General features: G+C 35.8%; 1 protein-coding gene across 2 annotated transcripts in view; it reads right to left on the bottom strand.

Annotated features, from left to right (window-relative positions):
• Window positions 1-1,930: 1,930 nt before the first annotated feature.
• The window catches only part of LOC125248210 (galactose-specific lectin nattectin-like), a 34,710-nt gene continuing 16,635 nt past the window's right edge, over window positions 1,931-20,005 (bottom strand). The window contains exons 1-7 of one of the 2 annotated variants that reach the window (XM_048159948.1): window positions 12,461-12,558; window positions 6,291-6,372; window positions 5,877-5,915; window positions 3,599-3,678; window positions 2,964-3,098; window positions 2,401-2,509; window positions 1,931-2,093 (exon numbers count right to left, since the gene is read on the bottom strand). In XM_048159948.1, coding sequence (XP_048015905.1) covers window positions 2,035-2,093; window positions 2,401-2,509; window positions 2,964-3,098; window positions 3,599-3,678; window positions 5,877-5,915; window positions 6,291-6,348 — 480 coding nt within the window. In that variant the 5' untranslated portion in view covers window positions 6,349-6,372; window positions 12,461-12,558 and the 3' untranslated portion in view covers window positions 1,931-2,034. Of the gene's footprint in view, window positions 2,094-2,400; window positions 2,510-2,963; window positions 3,099-3,598; window positions 3,679-5,876; window positions 5,916-6,290; window positions 6,373-12,460; window positions 12,559-20,005 lie in introns of those variants that run through there. The other variant, XM_048159942.1, reaches the window with a different exon arrangement.

Below are 20,005 nucleotides of genomic sequence, written 5' to 3'. Positions count from 1 at the left end.
TTGATTGTTTCATTGAATATGGGTATTATCTCTAAGATGGATACCCAATCTGATATGATATTTGCTATGTGAATCTACCATTTCATGTTATGAAATGGAAAAGTCAGCCAGCGATTCATTATCATGTTAATTATTGTGCCTTTTCCCCGAACAGCAGCGGCGCTCTTTACCCCAAATACCATACTTTTACATATTCTTCTGTTATTGAAAAACTGTTGCTTGAATTACCTTGAACAAAACTGAAAATCATTAAGAAGACCTTTGTCTGAAAATACAAACATTAATGAAATTGATTTTTATTTGCTACTTAAATCAACAACATTTAAAAAAAACATTAAATATTAGATCAAACTACCTCAGAATTAACTTTGCGTCACTGCCCGCGATCACGTCAAAGATCTACGGAAGAGGATTAGGGCCAAGCAATAATAAAAAAATAAAGCCATCTCGAGATTAAAGTTGTAAAATTTTGAGAAAAAAGTCAAAATAAAATGTTGAGAATAAAGTCATTAAATTACGAGAAAAAACTCTTTAAATTTCGAGAAAAAAGAAGTCGAAATAAAATGTTGAGAATAAACTCGTTAAATTACGAGAAAAAAGTCGTTAAATTTCAAGAAAAAAGTCGAAATAAAATGTTGAGAATAAACTCGTTAAATTACGAGAAAAAAGTCATTAAATTTCGAGAAAAAAGTCGAGATAACATGTTGAGAATAAACTCGTTAAATTACGAGAAAAAAGTCATTAAATTTCGAGACAAAAGTTGAGATAAAATGTTGAGAATAAACTCATTAAATTACGAGAAAAAAGTCATTCGATTATGAGAACAAATTTGTTAAATTATAACATTTTTCTCATAATTTAACTAATTTGTTCTCGTAATTTAACGACTTTTTTCTTGAAATTTAACAACTTTAATCTCGAGATGGTTTTATTTTTTTATTATTGCTTGGCCCTAATCCTCTTCCGTAAGGATCAGTCAAATTTGCATGTGCATTCTGAAAAGCGGATATAAAGCAGAAAGTGCTGCGGCAAGTTTTTGTGCCATCTAGTGGTTTAGAGGAAAATAAAATCAAAGGTGCCTTTAGCCCCGTTCTACCCTACTTGTACTTTTACTTGAGTACAGGTTCTTGATACTCTACCCACCTCAGGATACAGTTGTTAAGTGCACGGCTGGTATCGGACTTCTCGAATCCCCCGATGAACATAACGGGGCCGACGTGCAATTCCTAACTAAGTACAGTTTTTGTACGTTTTTGAATTCAGACAAAAGGCTGAATTCAAGTTTAAAAGTTCGTAGGCAGTATAGAAATACATCCTATTTGTGCCGATGCATTCGTCCACACGGACCAATCATAAAGGGTTAAATACAAATAAAAGTCCAGTTCATTAAAACAGTATAAAAATAAAAGAAAAATAGCCAGAACCAACCCGTCTACACAGACTGGCTCAGCGCGAGGCCAAATCACAGCAGAGAGGCAATCGACAGGATGTACGGGACCGGGCAGCCTTCGGTCTATTTATTTTCCTATTATCACATTAATTTACCTATTCATTTATTTATTCATTCATTTATGCATTTTTAATTTCTACAGGTTTTCTCCAGGATTCTGTGGTGAAAAGTAAAGGTATGAGGAGGAGCTCAGCGAGGGGACGAGGCGTGAGAGGACGCACTGGATGTTTTCGCTTCAGCGATGCAACCAGCCTTCATATTTTAAATAATTAAACTAATGTAAATGATAACGTTATGTGAATCAGAAAGCCTATTTTTAGACATTTACTGTAATCTACCTGATCAGAAATATCATTTATTAAGAACATTTTACTGGGGCACGTGCGACACCCCTGATGTGAAAAGAGAGAGACCGTAGAGTGATAATTATAAATTATCATTATCATTCACAAATAAATAAATCAAATCAAACAAACATAATTAAACTGTTTAACACATTTATTAGCCTCCATTGAACATTTATAATGGAAAGTAAATGAATCAAAGTAGCTTGTTTCTTCTACATTGATTCTTCACATGCTGGTTCATTTCACACACACATAGGGCTTCTTGTAAGAACATGCCAAATCATTCCAGTTGCCATCTGTTGAAAGACAGAAAAAATAGTTGTTTTTATCATTTGTGTATTATGAAAAAAACGAAATAATGTTTATTTAGTATGGTAGACACAGAAATATTAGTATTTGATGTCTAGAAAACAATCAGCAACAATGTTTTTGTGATGAATGTTCACAAAACATTTTTAACTGTGATGAAAAATTTATTTTCTATCTTCTGGATATACAGTATGACATGAAGCAGTATCTGCTAATCTTCTGATGGTCTAACACAATTCAGATTGACGGATCATTTATCATGTTATTTCATGAGCATTAACAGAAGTTACTTACTGACAGAGTTCATCTCAACGCAGTTCTCATCTTTACCGTTACTGGGTTGTCCAGGCGACCATATTTTATAGATCATTTTGGTTCCATCACTCCAGAACCAATAACTAGACTATGAACAGAAGAGAAAAAAACAGCATTGTGTTTATGTCCACAGCTTTACATGGCTTCGTTTTATCTTTATTTATCTAAAAGATGATTCCTCATGAACCCTAACCCCACTTTAAACATGTCAGAAATCTGAACAGAACTTATTTCACAGAAAGGGTATCAGTAAAGAATATGTGAAAACTATATAAGAAAGGGTTAAATCACTCAGTTATCTCTATCAGCCACACTATTTCACATCGAGTTTCACGATACAAACACTGGAGTATGACATCCTCATGGTGAGCGGTGCCTCTCATGGCTGCCAATGCACTAAACTAACTGTTCTGAGGAGCAAAAATAAATGATAAAAACACATCTATGCTCATGCGTTTTGAAAAACGTATTAAATGAGTTTTAATGTAATGGTAAATGCCCAGTAGCACAGAAAGTATGATGAAAAAAAAATGATTACTTACCTCATCAACATGATGGAGTCCGATCCAGGCAGGTGTTGATGCATGAGTTGTGCGTCTAATCAGGTTCTGTATGAAAATGTACTCATCATGGCTGTGTGCAGAAGCAAGGTTCCCACCATAATACAAACACCCAAACTGTAGAGGCAGAGACATGAGCAAACACAATGTTATTTTAAATGAATCTGCCAAAATCTGTGACATGCCTTCAGTTACCATCGAAATAATGTTTACTCACTGTGCTGTTTATTTTTTGTTTATTATGTTACCTGTGAAATATAAAATCTGCCATTTCAGGTGGGACTACTTTTCTAGAAAAGGTTCTGGTTATACTGTATATAGATTAGATATAACTTCACATAGATAAAGTTTTTAAGTGATCCTCTCATGATAACATGAAATGTGTTGTGTCTGTATTTTCAGACCATTATGATGTTTCAGTATTATCACAGTGATGTTTGTTCACATCCTGGAGCTCCACTGTCATTTCTTTACTGTTAACATATATTTTGATTTTAACCGGAGGAACAAGTTGAAATGACTTTCCTATGATAACTGACAGATGTCACAGATGTTTACAGAGTTAATCCAAGAATATTCTTATTTTTATGTCATATCAGAAGCTGAATGTATCATACCTCAGCTGAAGACCATGTTCGAAGCTCATTATAAAACTTGAAGCATCTGCATCCAAAGGCAGTCCATCCTGTCTCACAGGCTGTTAAATGGAAATTTTGTTTGTTATTATGTTGTTACCTTTAATGACCTTTCATGAAATTAAATGAATAACTTTCATTTAAAGGTACACTATGTAACTTTTGGCCCTTTATTGGTTAAAAAACAAAAAGGCATGCAACACTGTTTCAGTTGTGCTTTGTCTTTGCATGACTGTGGAGATGAAGACGACACTTCACAAAAGATGCTGTACAGTGAACTCTGTTAGAGTTCTGTACACCAACTACAAAAGTTCCAGGTCAAAATAAAATGTTCCTAGTCAAAAACTTATTCTTGTGACAAAATCAAACTTTGGCAACAGATGACACAAAAAACGTAACAAATACACAGACTACCGCACTACCCAGTGAACACTAGTGAGATCATACAACACTGTAACAAAAATACCGCCTACTGGGATTCAGGAATTATTTTGCAGCTCAACGTCTACTACACTATACAAAAATACATTTACAGATGCAGATACAGTAAAATACAGCAATGAACTTTTGGAGGGATTCTTTTTTCTTTTTTCATTTTACTATTATAAATTGATCATGCAGTAGATGAAAAGCATGAGAAAAATAAGTATGAGCTTGGTATGCACCACAATACAGTTACTTTTACTGCAATTGACAGTATAATTCAGCATCCTCTGCACATTTGGCTAAATTTCATTACAGTATATACAGTACTATAGCAGTATATTGGTCTTCTTATATTAGACTATATCCCTAGGCAGTCATTTCTCAGTTTTGTAAAAATAGAGTACACATAACATGTGGCTAAAAAAAAAGTTGACAATCACAAGTTTGAGGGTGTACAACATGCTCCATTTTACTGTACATAGTACTTTAGATGAGGGAAATGTCACTATTCTAAGTTTAAATGCCCTGTAAATGAGTCTTTCAGCACTCTCTCTCTCAGATTTTGACTGGTGTGTCATTTTACTACCTAATGTAGTCATTGTTAAACGTTTTGAGAAATGTGTCTTTGTTTTGAGAACTGAACGAATGGTTTTGGGAAACTGGGCCAACTGAATCACTTATAGTGTTAGCAATCGAGAAAAAAATAACATACATTTAGAGTCTTTCCTAACTAGTTTCTGTGATTGGGAACTTCTTATTGATTTCATGTTATCGTTTCGTCGGATGACAAAAAGAATTTATCCATGATGAAAGTGGAGCGGGCGGTGAATCAGCTCGCCAAAGTCATTTTCCGATTCATGTACAAATAGGGGGAGAATCGTAAGTGAACTTGGCTGCTCTTTGTTTTTGACTCTCAAAGAACCGGTTCATAAGAGTCATTTGTTAATGAAGCTGACTACACATGGGCGTGTTGCAACCGGAAGTCGTGTTTTCTTGCCATATTACACATTATTTTGTGTTATGCTGACTTTTTTAGGTCATCACATTGAAACGCCACTGCTTACATTTATATTTTATTCTGAGATAATTTTGGGGTGACAGATGGGGTGGCAAAGCTTTTTCTTAGCCACCCTGGTAGATCCGCCCCTGGAGCTACATATGGCAGTCTATCTGGTCCTGGAATTAAATACCTCAAAAATTCCTTAATCACCATGTCACTTTTACAACATTTCAGATCCATCAGTTCTCGTCATCTAAAGCCGAGCTAATGTTGATTCTTGTTTTATTACGAGCTCTGTCACATTCTCCCGCAGACTCTCCTTTCTATTCTGTTCGGTGTTTGTTTAAAACGGGCGATTCTCCAGAGGTTGGAGATTCAGCTGCTCCATCTCTTCCTTTCTTGCTCTTGTGACAGCAAACCTGTGCCACTCCCACACCAGACAGCAACTTTTCTCTATTTACGGATGTGACGAGACATGCACAGGTGAGTGATGTATGTCGGAAAACTGTTCTGACTGGTCTAAAATATAAACACTTCTAATAGACTTACCATAGTGAATCAGTGAATCATGTTTTTTAAGAAGGATTGATGATGTATTGACTTTTTTTTTTTTTTGAAAAAGAAAAAAAAAAAAAGCTACATAGTGTACCTTAGATAAACAAAGGAGTTAAAATAGTTTCCAATATACTCTTTAAAACATTTTAAAGCATGCTGGAGAACATGATCATCAGGTGTTACACACACTTGTTAAGGTGGAGAAATGCAAAGGTTTTGGACTTTTGTACTGTACTAGACATACAGACTGACAAGAGTAGAAGACAAGAGAAGACTTACTGCCACAATCTTTATTCTTTTCAAAAGGACGCGTTTCCACTTAAAAAGAAAGAAATACACATTTTTAAAACAGAACTGCTAGCAGTAGTGCTACTACAACTACTAATAAATATATACTGCAAATTAACAGGCATATTTGGTGTTGTGTATTATTGTTAAAATTAATAATATAATATCATTCATAAGAATCAACAATTTTACCAGATAATGATATAAAGATTGTTATTTTATTATCTTATTATTATCATAATAATTAAATAACTAAATAAATAATAATTAGAATGAATAATTTCTCAGGTGCACATACTGTATTAGATCATTCCTGCTTCTGATCAGTCATTACAGAGTCCCAGATGTGCTTCAATTCATGTTAAAATAACAGTTATGATGTGAGACGTGGAATAATAGTTTTACCTGAAGCATTCAAAGTGACCAGAAGAAAGATAGACAGATAGACAGTCCAGACCGCCATTGTTTCTCAGAGAACACTGGAACTCTGCATAGATTTAAAACACAATTATACACAAATAATTATTACAAAGATTTGTATTTTTGTGACAAGACCCAGTAGATCAATGTGTACAAACAATGTTTTTATATAGTTTGTTCTTGGTGGATCACAGAACCAGTGCAAGACGAGCATTTGTGGTTAAAGAGAAGATTTGTTTTTGTTTTTTTTAGGAAATTAACAATAGTTTCTCTAGATAAGACTCTTATTCCTCTTCTGGGATCATGTAGATCCCTTTGAAACTGCATTTAAACTGCAATTTGGACCTTCAAGTCCACTGCAGTTTTTTCCCTGTGGTATTGAGAATGGTATCGAATATCAATATTATTATCAAAGTTAGAAATTCCAGTATTGTGACAACATGAAATGATACATATATTTCCTTAACACAGCATTGTCACGCACACAGAAGAGGACAGATGAGGTGAGCAGCAAACAAACAGTGCTTTATTGGAGGTATTAGAGAACAGGCTAAAAGTGAACAGGTAAGAGGAAACAGTCACTGAATGACAGATGGTGAACTTAGCTGGTGGTAATACAGGCCCTGTATTGCAGTGAAGACGGTGATGCAGGCTGAGTGGAGAATCCAGGGAAACGACACAAGGAACAGAAGACAGGAGATAAATCAGGATCACTAGTAAGTAGTGATGGCCGATTTCGAAACACTGCTTCATGAAGCTCTGAATCTTTATGAATCTTTTGTTTCGAATCAGTGATTCGGAGCGTGTATCAAACTGCCAAAGTCATGTGATTTCAGTAAATGAGGCTTCATTGTATCATCACGTCAACAGATTGAAATTGGTTCACCGGTAGAGGGCGATGATAAAGTGAAAGTGAAAAGAGGACTATTGAACAAGTTTCTGTGGGCTTTACCTGATCTCTGATCAGTTTTATACATCTGTAGATGTTTTAATTAGACATTAGAATAATTAAAATGAATGATGGTAGTTATTAATCTCTTATTTGCCTGTTTATCTTGAGCCATTGAATAGAGAAACAAGCCTTGAACATTGATAAAAGAACACATATTATACAGACACTCTATATTCAATCTTATTAGTTTGGCCTGAGTTTTGTTGCATTTACACTGTTCTGACCACTAGGGGTCACCGTGGAGACAGGTGTCAGATTGTTTTGAAGCCTCGACACATTACGACACATTTGCTTCAACTGCTTCAGTGTTTCAGGAAGCCTCGATCTGCCCATCACTAGCTAGAGTAACAGGTAGGGTTGTGAAGATTATCACACAAGTTGACGTACACTAGACATACTGATACACATCGACAGGACCAGACATGGGATGCTGGGAAATGTAGTGCGGGGAAGGTGACTGAGCTGGTGGCTGACAAGCATGCATAGTAGGAATATTATTAGCAGTGTCGGCCCTAGCCTCTTTGGTGCCCTAGGTAAGATTTTTTTTGGTGCCCCCTTATATTGCGATTTATCCAAAGGGGCAAATCTAGAAAAATATTTATAGGGTGGCAAAGGGGTGGCAACTCCAAAGCAAGTGCCCATGCTTAGTTTTTGGAGATTTATAGTCTTACATACACAATTGTGTTCACAAACATTGCATTACCAGAAAGTATCTATATACTGTTTAAAATTACTAAATAACAAAATTTCAATATCCATCATGGCACCAAGTAAATACACTATATGAAAAACTTCTAAATGTGTCTGAGCTTGTATCACTAAAGGAGATGAGCAGTTTTATTAATATTACACAGGCTACTTCAATGGTATAAATCACATTTTAGTGCAAGTTAAAGAGCAACAAAACTATTTTTGAGTTTCTGTTATTAACAGAGGTGGGAATGTCTGTGTGTGTTCACCCAGAACACCCTATCAAACACATACTCTAGCAACACCCCAGCAACTGCATAGCAAGAGCCTAGCAACCACCCAGAATCTCCTAGCAACCACCTAGCAACACTGTAGCAATCACCCAGAACCTCTATATTCCAGCCTAACTGAACAAAGTTTTTATGTTTTTTTTTTAAACAAGACTTGAAGTTGGGTTTATGACAAGCCAACATAAATTTGTCCTTCAAACTTTTCAGTCTCTATTGTTTTTCTTGATTGCTAACGCACAATTCATGAAACAATTCAACATTTTCTCACAACTAAACACAATATCAAAACTATACACCAACTTGCACAAACCTCAAACGTCCAGGTCAAAATAAAATGTTCTAGTCAAAAACTTATTCTTGTCTGACAAAATCAAACTTTGGCATTAGATGACACACAAAACTTAACAAATACACAGACTACTGCACTGCCCAGTGAACACTAGTGACATCAATTCATATAACACTGTAACAAAAATACCTTTTTCATTACTATTATAAATTGATCTTGCAGAAGATGAAAAGCATGAGAAAAATAAGTATTAACTTGGTATGCACCACAATACAGTATACTGTCAATTGCAGTAAAAGTAAATTCAGCATCCTCTGCACATTTGGCTAAATTTCATTACAGTACAGTACTATAGCAGTGTATTGGTCTTCTGACACAAGACTATATCCCTAGGCAATCATTTCTCAGCGCTGAAAAAAATACAGTAGGCCTATACATATAGCAAATGGCTACAAAGAAAGTTGACAATCACAGCATTGAGGGTGTACAACGTGAAATTTCCCTCATCTAAAGTAGCCTACTGGTACTGTGTACATTTAAAACCCCTGTAAATTATTCATTCAGCTCTCTCTTTGTTTTGATAACTGAACGAATGGTTTGGGAAACTGGGCCAACTGAATCACTTATCATGTGTTAGCAATCAAGAAAAACTAAAATACGTTTAGATTCTTACTTACTCTGCTATTATTTTCTGTGATCGGGATCTCCGTATTGATTTCATGTTATTGGTTCGTCGGATGGCAAAAATACCTTTATCCATGATGAAAGTGGAGCGGGCGGTCGCTGAATCAGCTCGCCAAAATGATGAAAAATTATGAAAATTAATCTCAGACATATTCGGATGAGATTACATTTCTCACAGGACTTCTGAGTTAGCCGGGAAGCAGTAATTTTCCGATTAACGTACAAATATGGGAAAAAATCGTAAGTGAACTTGGCTGCGCTGTGTTTTTGACTCTGAAAGAACCTGTTTATAAGAGTCATTTGTTAATGAAGCACACTGGGTGCGTTGCGTGCAACCATCATGCAAAATTTATTTAAAGACTTGTTTTCTTGCCATTACTTTGCGTTACGCAATTTTTTTAGGTCATCATATTGAAGCGCTGCTCCTGAAAAGCAGTACTTGAAACACTGCTTACATATTTTATTCTGTGATAATTTTGGGGTGGCAGATGGGGTGGCAAAGCTTTTTCTTAGGGTGGCAGATGCCACCCCGGTAGATCCGCCCCTGTCCACGCATCCAGCCTCTTTGGCACCCCCTAGCGAGATTGCGCCCTTAGCATTTGCCTATACTGACTATATAACGGGCTGGCTCTGATTATTAGATACAAACATCTGGCTTGCACTTGTCCACATTGGGAGCTTAAGCTAAATTCTTAAAGCATCATTACATGCCAACTGGAGCTTTTTCATTGTAGCATTACTATATTTACACCACAAGTGGTGAGAGAGAAGTAAAGTGTTATTTTAACATCATCTGTACACATATATAATTTACAAGCAGACATATTTGCCTGTCCATACATAGAGCTGTCTCTGTCAGGATTCTGAGAAGGAAGGACACAGATGCTGGTGATATTTTTTTTAACAAAAGACAAAACACAAGATTTGTGTTATGCTGTCAATAATAGTTCTTAGAGAGAAAATCAGAATTGGCAAAAATCAGCACTGGCAGGTCACACTTACAAAAAAAATATCGTAATCGGCCAAGATAATTGCAATCTGTGCATCTAATTAATCCATAACTGCTTCTCAATCAAAATGTAAGAAGTACAAAAGTAACAAATATTTAAAAAATGTAACAAATATTTTCAAATGTCTCTAATCAAGCAGATTTGTACTTTATATGCACCAACAGTTCTCGTGTTACTGCGTCACTGCAACAGCCTCAACGCCCGTCAAAAATAAAAGTCTTCCAAAAATAATCACTTTTCAAAATGACTTAATCACGTTCTGCTTGATCATCGATGAGGTGTATCCTCCAACATTAGCTGGGTCATTCTACAGAAACGTCCACTTTTCTGTCCCTAGACTTTACAGAAATATTACACTTAAAAAACACTTTAGGATTACAATTTTTTTATATTTTAATATGAAACAATATGTTATTTGAACAATGAAACCTTGTTGAGCCATCAATGTGGCAATATTGTTTTTTAATTAATTATAAAAAATCCAAGCGCCACAGAAGTGCTCGTCCCCACAGTCATGTACAGAGGGGAAGTGCTTTATTTTGAGCTCACAAACAGGTTTTTCTACCATTTCAAATACAATAATGTATGCGTAACTATCAAATATATAATGTAAATGACATAAAAAAACCAAATGCTAAATAAATATTATAACATTTTTAATGAATGTAGTTGTCCCCTGGTGTTGTGTCACTGGTGTTACCTTTAACAAAAATCTCTTATTTTGAAAGAAAAAAATCACACTGATGACATCACTTGACTTCCTTCTTCCTATTTCCTGAAGATCAATGAAGAAAGGCCAATGGAAAGTCCACTATCTCTTTTCAGTTATCAGAAATTTTAATTATAAAATCATATTTTCATATGAAGCTTTTAATTGAAGTCACTGGTGTGACCTACTTTATTGCTAGGGAATTTTAAAAACTAGAATACAAATGGATTAAATTACTTGATTTAGTGAATATATCATAATTTACAACATGTGGATTGATTCCTTGCAGCAGCCATTTTGTAAAATGCATTTTTCATGAAAAATGTCACTGGTGTTACTGTCACTGGTGTTACCTTTTTATGAAAAATATCACTGGTGGTACCGTCACTGGTGTTACCCGTTTTTAGATAAACTTTATTTAAAGCTATTCATTTAGTTATTTTGCATAAAAAAAGCACTAAGATTACATGATTCTAACTTTTCTTTCTCATTGTTAATCCTCCTTTGGTCAGATATGGCTAAATTAAGGGGATTTGGCTAAATTCAGTGCAGGGACTTTACAGACAGTTTTAAAATGTTGTTTATAATCTTTTACTGACTGCTTTCACTAAGTGTCAATGACAGTCTTTTATTGTACACCAAATGTAAAAATTTAGTCCAAACTACTTAATTATAGTTGAAAAATTAAGGATCTTTGGTCCTATGTATACGTCACTGGAGATTCATTGTGTCACTGGTGTTACTGTTTTTTGTCTGTCACATTAAATAAAATGTCATATGTGACATGATAATAATTTTACATTCATTGAATTCTGCTACACTCAAGAATTAAGATGTAAAGGATTGTATCATTACTTGTTTATTATTGTTTTTCAAATATTTTTATTGTTATAGCAAATACATGGTTGCGCAATTGAATTAACATCATTCAATCACACTTTTAACAAACCTGATTAAAATAAATAACACACAATCTCCTTATTTTTTGCATTATCATTATTATTCTGTAACTCTGACTGCATGTGCTGAAAAAAAATGAGAAATAATTTCATAAAAATGTTTAAAAATGCCAGAGAAGTAAGGTAACACCAGTGACAAAAAGAGGGGACATGCAGTTTTTAAATAAATGTACAAAAAAAATAAAAAATCATTAAGCTGTCATTTATGTGTATTCATAAAGTCCAAGTGTAATATAATAATGTGGTCTAAGTTTAAATGTTAAAAAAAAATACATTTTAAGACATTTTGTCATACCAAAAGTGGACGTTTCTGTAGAATGACCCAGCTACTGTTGAATGCATTAAAACATGTTAAGGGCTTCTGCATTGAGCATGTTAGCATCATTAATTCACCAAACAACATAAAACATAATCTACATTCTGAATAACCAAATAATAAAATAAAATCTAAGCTCTGTTCTGGGAATGTTCCAACAGAACTAACATTCCCAGAATGCCCCACAAATCAAAAATGACTAAATGGGTTTTAGTCGGCTAAAAGTGAAATAAATGTAAATGAAGAAAAGTCAAACCTCAGGAAATGTGCTCCGAACAGTAATCTGAGTGTTTCTGCTGGATAGTATATCAGAGATGTGTCTTGTTTTCTTGAACTCTTGATGTATTCTTTTTCCACTACATTGTGAGCTTAAATAAGTGTACTCGTGTTACGTAAGATGCGTGTCAGCCAATCAGAAAGGATCTGCATGTTACTGAGATGTCTGATCTCTCTAAATCACATGATTCTGAGAAAAAACACCACAGAAGTAATACCACAATTGTTCGAAGCCATGTATTTCATCTTTCAGTTGTCTGCTTTAATCATTATCTAATGATTTCCAAAGGTATCATTCTGTAATGATTTTACTTGTTGAGGCATATGACTATTAACTAATTATTAGTTAACTAATTAACTAATAATCATAACCACAATGATAAATTACTTAATAATGAGCTGGAAGCTGAAATACATGTCTTTGACCCATTAATACATTAATGTACACTATTAGTACATGTTGTTAAGGAATTGATACCTGATGAATAATTAGAAATTCACATTTTACTTACTTCATTAATCACCTATAGGGCCAGATATACTAAACAGGGTAAATTAGCATGAGAATGCAAGTTTTGCGCTGGTGAAAGCTGTTAGTAAATCTGTTTCAGACCACGGATACTCCCACCCACGCTGGTCCCGTTTGGGATGTTGATTCTCAGTTGATATCAGCAGAAAACAAGTTAGAAAGCTGATTCTGATCACGCAAGTGTGAATCTTTTACTCCAGATTCATGCATTAAACACACAAACTTCATTCAGTTATTTCTCATTTTGAGTCACACTAAACAAGCCACTGATCAGGACATGGACAGTCTCTTTAACAAATAAAGATCTGAAGGTGAATGTGGCTTGAACCAATTGCAAACATGATATGCAGTCAACTATTTTTTTTTACCCATGTTCTGTCTTCTTCTAGCACTCTTGCTCTTCTTCACTGTAGTCTTCGTCTATCTCATCTCGGTTGGTGATTTCAACACGTTTTCTTCACCCCGTGTATCCTCTCGATAAGCTCTGTTGTTGGTTACAAAACATTAAATTCAGGAACCTAACTTTCAAAACTTTTGCTCTTCTCACGCTGAGTCAAGTCAAATACATTTGTTTCTACATTAACACCATTTTAAGGATTGCAGGTACTTTCTAAGCAGCATTCAAACATCTTTATATGGCTTTAACTAGCAAATAACATTTCTTTGCAACAGGTAAATAGCACATAAACTCATGCCATAGCGACGTCTTACACTTGATGCAGCAGTATAAATCAGCCTTTAGACTCCCATAATCTACTGGTCATAATGATTTCAGGAGAGTCCTGAAAAAACGAAATGTAACATATATTTGTCAGGTTAAAATGTATCATGCCAATTACACAAATAACCAATTAGAAGCCAATTCAGAAATCATAAATACATAACATCAGTTGCTCAAAGATGACTCTAAGAGTAAGAATTGCTTATACACACAGTGGTGGATTTGTGTTTTTAAGATATTCACCCAAAATCATATCATTTACAAAGAGTGGTTTTGAAGAAAGGGATCGTATATTCAGCAACCCAACTTATCATTTGTTCCTCCGTGGCCTGCCGAGGCTTCTGACCCTCCATGCTGCCAAGGTCTGACCCTCCATGGCCGCCCACGGCCTGCCTCCATGGCCTGCCAAGGCCCAGACCCTCCATGGCCTGCCAAGGCCTGAACCTCCATGGCCTCCAAGGCTCCTGACCCTCCATGGCCTGCCAGGCTCATGACCTCCGGCCTGCCAAGGCTCCAGACCCTCCATGGCCTCCAAGGCTCCAGACCCTCCATCTCCAAGGCTTCTGCCTCCATGGCCTGCCAAGTCCTGACCCTCCATGGCCGCCCACGGCCTCTCCCTCCAGGCCTGCCAAGCCTGAACCTCCATGGCCCCCCGGCCTCTGACCCTCCAGGCCTGCCAAGGCTTCTGACCCTCCATCCTGCCAAGGCTCTACCCTCCATGGCCGCCCACGGCTCTGACCCTCCATGGCCGCAAGGCCTAACCTCCATGGCCTGAGGGTCCTGACCCTCCATGGCCGCCCACGGCCTCTGACCTGCCATGGCTGCCTGGACCCATGGACCCGTCCTGGAGACTTCCGTTCCTGTCCACTCTTCTCCCTGCACCTGCGTGAGGTCTCCAGTGCGCCCACCCCCCCTCCCCGGTTGTTCCATCTACGGCACGAGGCTCGCCTACCGGGAGGGGAGGTACTGTCACAGTTCCCTCGTCTCCTGAACTCCATTTCCTAAGATCCTCCTGTCTCCACACCTGCATTCACTTCCCTCGTCATCTCCCCATCATCACTCATCACCTGCACCTGGACATGATCATCTGCACTCCCTTTATAATGGACTCACTCCCTTCACTCCCTGTCCGTTCTTAATGTTAGTCAATGTGTGTATTGCGTGTTTCTCCTGAGTTTGTGAATAAATACCCTGTTTGTGGATATCCGATTACATCTCGTCTCTACAGCACCAGCACACGTAACAGTAGGTTTAATTTTACAGTTAAAATAGGCCATAAAAAGACATTCAGCTCACACTTAATAAAGTAAAAAATTATCAAATGCTCATGAGAAGGACGCAATAATAATGCAATACTAGAAATTGCTAAATTAAGGTGTGACCAATGGACAGCAACAGTGAAACCGTTACAGATCGCTTATCTTTATTCAGCCTGCTCTCTTTCTGCTCGTTGTGTAAAGCTGTGGTGAAATGAGTAATCATTTCAGTTTATTTAGTAAAGATTGTGTGTTGTTCAAAGTTCATAGTCATTGTTCTGACTTCATGAAGCCTCATGGTGTGAATGAACATCAAACTGACTAGAACAAACTCTTTGAAATGTATATATGATACTGGTTCCCATTCAGTCGGTCACGTTCGACGTACGACAGGCTGCACTATCCCCTGTCTGTGCTGCAATGGTCATTCCCCTGCGTCTACCACCTTGGTAGAATGTTTATGTTAAAAATAACTACCCTGCAACGTTCTGGGAACATAATTTTTTGGTTGCAAAAATAAATTGAAAAATAACTATTAGGGAACGTTCTGTATAAAATATGTTTATGTTATTTAAAAACAACCTTCCTCCAACATTCTGGGAACATTATTTCATTTGATAAAGAACATTCCTAGAATATTATTATTTAGTTCCCCAAAATATTAACCAAACCAAACATAATACTTGGCTTTCATAACCGATAATTATGAAATTATTTCTGATGCAAGAGTAATGAGTTTAATCAATTATTAATCAAGTTTAATCAATCATTTCTTAAAGCACAAAAATGAAGTAAAAGTGATCCATGTTCAGGGATTCATTCAGATTCATGTCTCTGTTAGAAGTGTTCTGGTCTCTTCTTCAGCTCCTGAATGATTGAAAGATTTCAGAACGGAGAAACTCTTCCCGCATTGATCACAGGTGTAAGGTTTCCCTCCGCTGTGGATCCTCATGTGAGTCTTCTGTCTTGATTTACATGTGAAATGTTTTTTTGACAGATTTTTTAGCGTCTGTTTTTCTTTTCTTGTTCATGTCCATCAGGTCTAAAAGAAATATTAAATCATTAAATTTCCATGACCTATAATGAACAGGCCGCTGTTGTGCTGAGCACTGAGAAGACAAAAATCAGCCACAGACAGTATTTTAAATCCATCCATTTGCAAGCTTTATTTACTTGTGCACAGACGTTTTTAGTACAAAACTAAGTTAAATACACTTCTTTTTTTGTGCTTTTACCCATTTAATGCACTTAAATATTATTCTGTACTATTTCTACAGAAATTAATTCATATTGTTTATGGTTTCAGGGGTTAAACGCTCTAGAGGATTTTTGTTTATCATCAAATTCACCATTCAGTCTTTTTATTTCTTCACATTTAGTTTTTGCAGACCGTGCTACACAGGACCAATTTGAAAATTCTGTGCGACTGCCACTAGGGGGCGAAATTCAACAATCGTATCCTAATGTCGTGTGCAGTGAAAAGGCAGCTTACAGTGTGCTTTTTTTTTTTTTTTTACCATGTCCTAACCAGATGTCACAAAGCTACAAGATGACAAAATCAATCATAAATCACAGCAAAAAACTAGCCTAACTAACTAAACACGAAAACCAAACAAAATTAAACTAAACAAAATTAAACCATAAAACATTATTCAAAATACCTAGTCACTGACTTATACAATCTATGATACACTTGTTTGAGCTTTGCATAATACTAAACTGGTTTGAGCTTGAATATCATTTTGCATGACTTTAATAACCATGATAAGAGCAACAATGGATAGGCTAATTTACCTCACAGTTTGAACATTGTTGTTGTTTTTTTTATTTCTTTTCAAAATCTAAGTAATACATACTTGTCATTGTGCATTTATGTCCTTGTTCCCTCTCTATGACCTGAACTGATAGCTGTAAAATCTCAGAAATGTAGAAACAATTAAAAAAAATAAATAAATAAATAAAATCCTTTTGTGTCACGGCTGTTTAGGACAGTCTTTTAAGTGGTCAGTTTGTGGTCAAAGATGTTCATGTCTTTCTTTCTTCAGTCAAAAAGAAATGAAGGTTTTTGATGAAAACATTCCAGGATTTTTCTCCTTATAGTGGACTTCAATGGCCTCCAAACGGTTGAAGGTCAAAATTACAGTTTCGGTGCGGCTTAAACGATTTAAACGATATCAGACGAGGAATAAGGGTCTTATCTAGAGAAACCATCACTCATTTTCGAAAAAAATACAACTGTATATGCTTTATAAACGCAAATGATCGCCTTGAACGTACTTCCGCTTTCAGCATTCTTCAAAACGCTTATGCTGAATGTCCTACGCCTTTCCTATTATACTAACAGAACGAACGCGGCGCCAGTTTCTTTTTTTTTTTTTTCCCGTAAGCAGAATACAGGGTATGCATCGACGTCACTTTCCCGCCGGAACGCGCTCCCTCAGCTGGACTGAGTGGCAGAAGAACCTGCTGAATGTCTGGATTTAATAGAGAAAACTGCAAAAACTCGAGTAAAACAAACGAATTACACTAAAGGTTGGACTCGAAAGTGTTCCTTATGAAAATCCATGGATATTGACATGCAGCCAGGAATCGTGTTTCCTGAAATTTATATGTTCCTGATTTCGACGCCGGGGAAATACATAAAGCAAATCTGCCTGTGAATATTTTATATTCTACAATATAGGTAGGTTTGAATCTGAGTAATCACTTATATCGTCATATCGTCCATCCCTAAAACATACATATTGTTATAGTATAGTTTTTGTCAGTGTTTATTTAAAAACACCCAATTATTGATTGACTGTACAAATAGCTTTGACACAAAACCTGATGTACACATTTAAAGACTTCCGAAAGCTACAGAAAAAAAGAGGCAAATAGATCACTGTAATTCACAGAAACAGATCGACTCCAGCAGAGAAATGTGGATTTGCAGTTATCATTTTGTGTCGAAATGGTGGATTTTGAGGTAAAATCATACCGTATATATTGTATTGTTATATATTATGTTGACAAATCATAAATTAAATATTTTCCATCTTATATTCTGCATAATTGTTTTTTTTGTTTTTTTTTTTAATAAAGAAATAAACTATACTATAAAACTATATATGTTTTAGGGATGGACGATATACAGTGGTATGTGAAAGTTTGGGAAACCCCTGCAGAATCTCTGAAAATGTGAATAATTTTAACAAAATAAGAGAGATCATACATGTTATTTTTTTATTTATTTTTTTTTTATTTAGTACTGTCCTGAGTAAGATATTTTACATAAAAGATGTTTACATATAATCCACAAGACAAAAAAGTAGATTAATTTATTAAAATATCTCCGTTCAAAAGTTTGGGAACCCTTGATTCTTAATACTGTGTGTGGTTACCTGATGATCCACGACTGTTTTTGTGTTTTGTGATGATTGTTCATGAGTCTCTTGTTTGTCCTGATCAGTTAAACTGAGCTCTGTTCTTCAGAAAAATCTTCCAGGTCCTGCAGATTCAGAGTCAGAGGGTGAAAACTTTTGAACAGGATGAAGAAGTTCATATTTTTCTTATTTTGTTGAAATTTTTTTTTTTCATTTAGTACTTCCCTTTGGAAGCAACAGAAGATACTTGCGTGTTTCCGGGAAGACAAATTAAGTACAATTTACCTTGATCTTCAAATTCTAAAAGTTTTCACCCCCCGACTCTTAATGCATCGTGTTTCCTTCTGAAGCAAAAGTGAATGTTTGAACCTTTTTTAATAGCTGAGTTTGAGTCCCTCAGTTGTCCTCAGTGTGAAAAGACGGATCTCAAAATCATTCAGTCACTGCTGGAAAGGGTTCAAATACATAGAAGATGCTGGAAAACTGATGAATCTGCTGGAGCTGGAGGATTTTTCTGAAGAACAGAGCTCAGTTTAACTGCTCAGAACAAACAAGAGACTCATGAACAACCATCACAAGACAAAAAAACAGTTGTGGATCATCAGGTAACCACACACAGTATTGAGAATCAATGATTCACATACTTTTTAACAGAGATATTTTAATAAATTTAGCTACTATTTTGTCTTGTGGATTATATGTAAACAACTTTTAAGTAAAATATCTTACTCAGGACAGTACTAAATAAAAAATAACATGCATTTTGTATGATCTCTCTTATTTTGTTAAAACTATTCACATTTTCACAGATTCTGCAAGTGGTTCCCAAACTTTCGCACTTTAAGTGATTACACAGATTTAAACCTACCTATATTGTAGTTAAATAAAGCAGATTTGCTTTATCTATTTTCTCGGCGTCGAAATCAGGCACATATAAATGTCATGAAACATGACTCCTGGCTGCATGTCAATATCCATGGATTAGGTTTATTTGACAAGTTTTAAGAAACACTTTCGAGTCCAAACTTCAGTGTAATTGTTTGTTTTACTCTCATTTTCGCAGCTTCCCCTATTCAATCCAGTCATGCAGCAGGTTCTTTTGCCACTCAGTTGAGCTGAGGGAGCGCTTTCCGGCGGGAAAGTGACGTCGATGCATACCCTCTTATAGGGAAGGTGTAGGACATTCAGTGTAAGCGTTTTGAAGAATGCTGAAAGCGGAAGTACGTTCGTGGCGATCATTTGCGTTTATAAAGCATATACAGTTGTATTTTTTTAAGAAAATGGCCGATCGTTTTGCTAGATAAGACTCTTATTCCTCGTCTGGTATCATTTAAAGCCCTTTGAAGCTGCACTGAAACTGTCATTTGACCTTCAAGTAAGGGAAGGGAATAAAATGCCACTGAAAAATAGCCTAAGTAGCCTATGTAAAATGCTTGAAACAACACAATAAAAAAAAATGGTAGAAAAATTACATTTTGATAAGGAAACTCAAATTTAAAGTGACAAACAAATTTTCCTGATATTCCATGACTTGGACAAAAAAGTATATAAAATTCCCTGACTTTCAATGACTGGAATAGACCTTTTAAAATTCCATGATATTCCAGAAATTCCATGACTCGTGGGATCCCTGACATTTCATTCTGCAGGTTCT

Source organism: Megalobrama amblycephala, linkage group LG1, assembly GCF_018812025.1.
Source record: "Megalobrama amblycephala isolate DHTTF-2021 linkage group LG1, ASM1881202v1, whole genome shotgun sequence".
Taxonomy (NCBI): domain Eukaryota; kingdom Metazoa; phylum Chordata; class Actinopteri; order Cypriniformes; family Xenocyprididae; genus Megalobrama; species Megalobrama amblycephala.
Note: the sequence above shows the minus strand (reverse complement) of the source record. Positions and strands in the feature narration are given on the sequence as shown.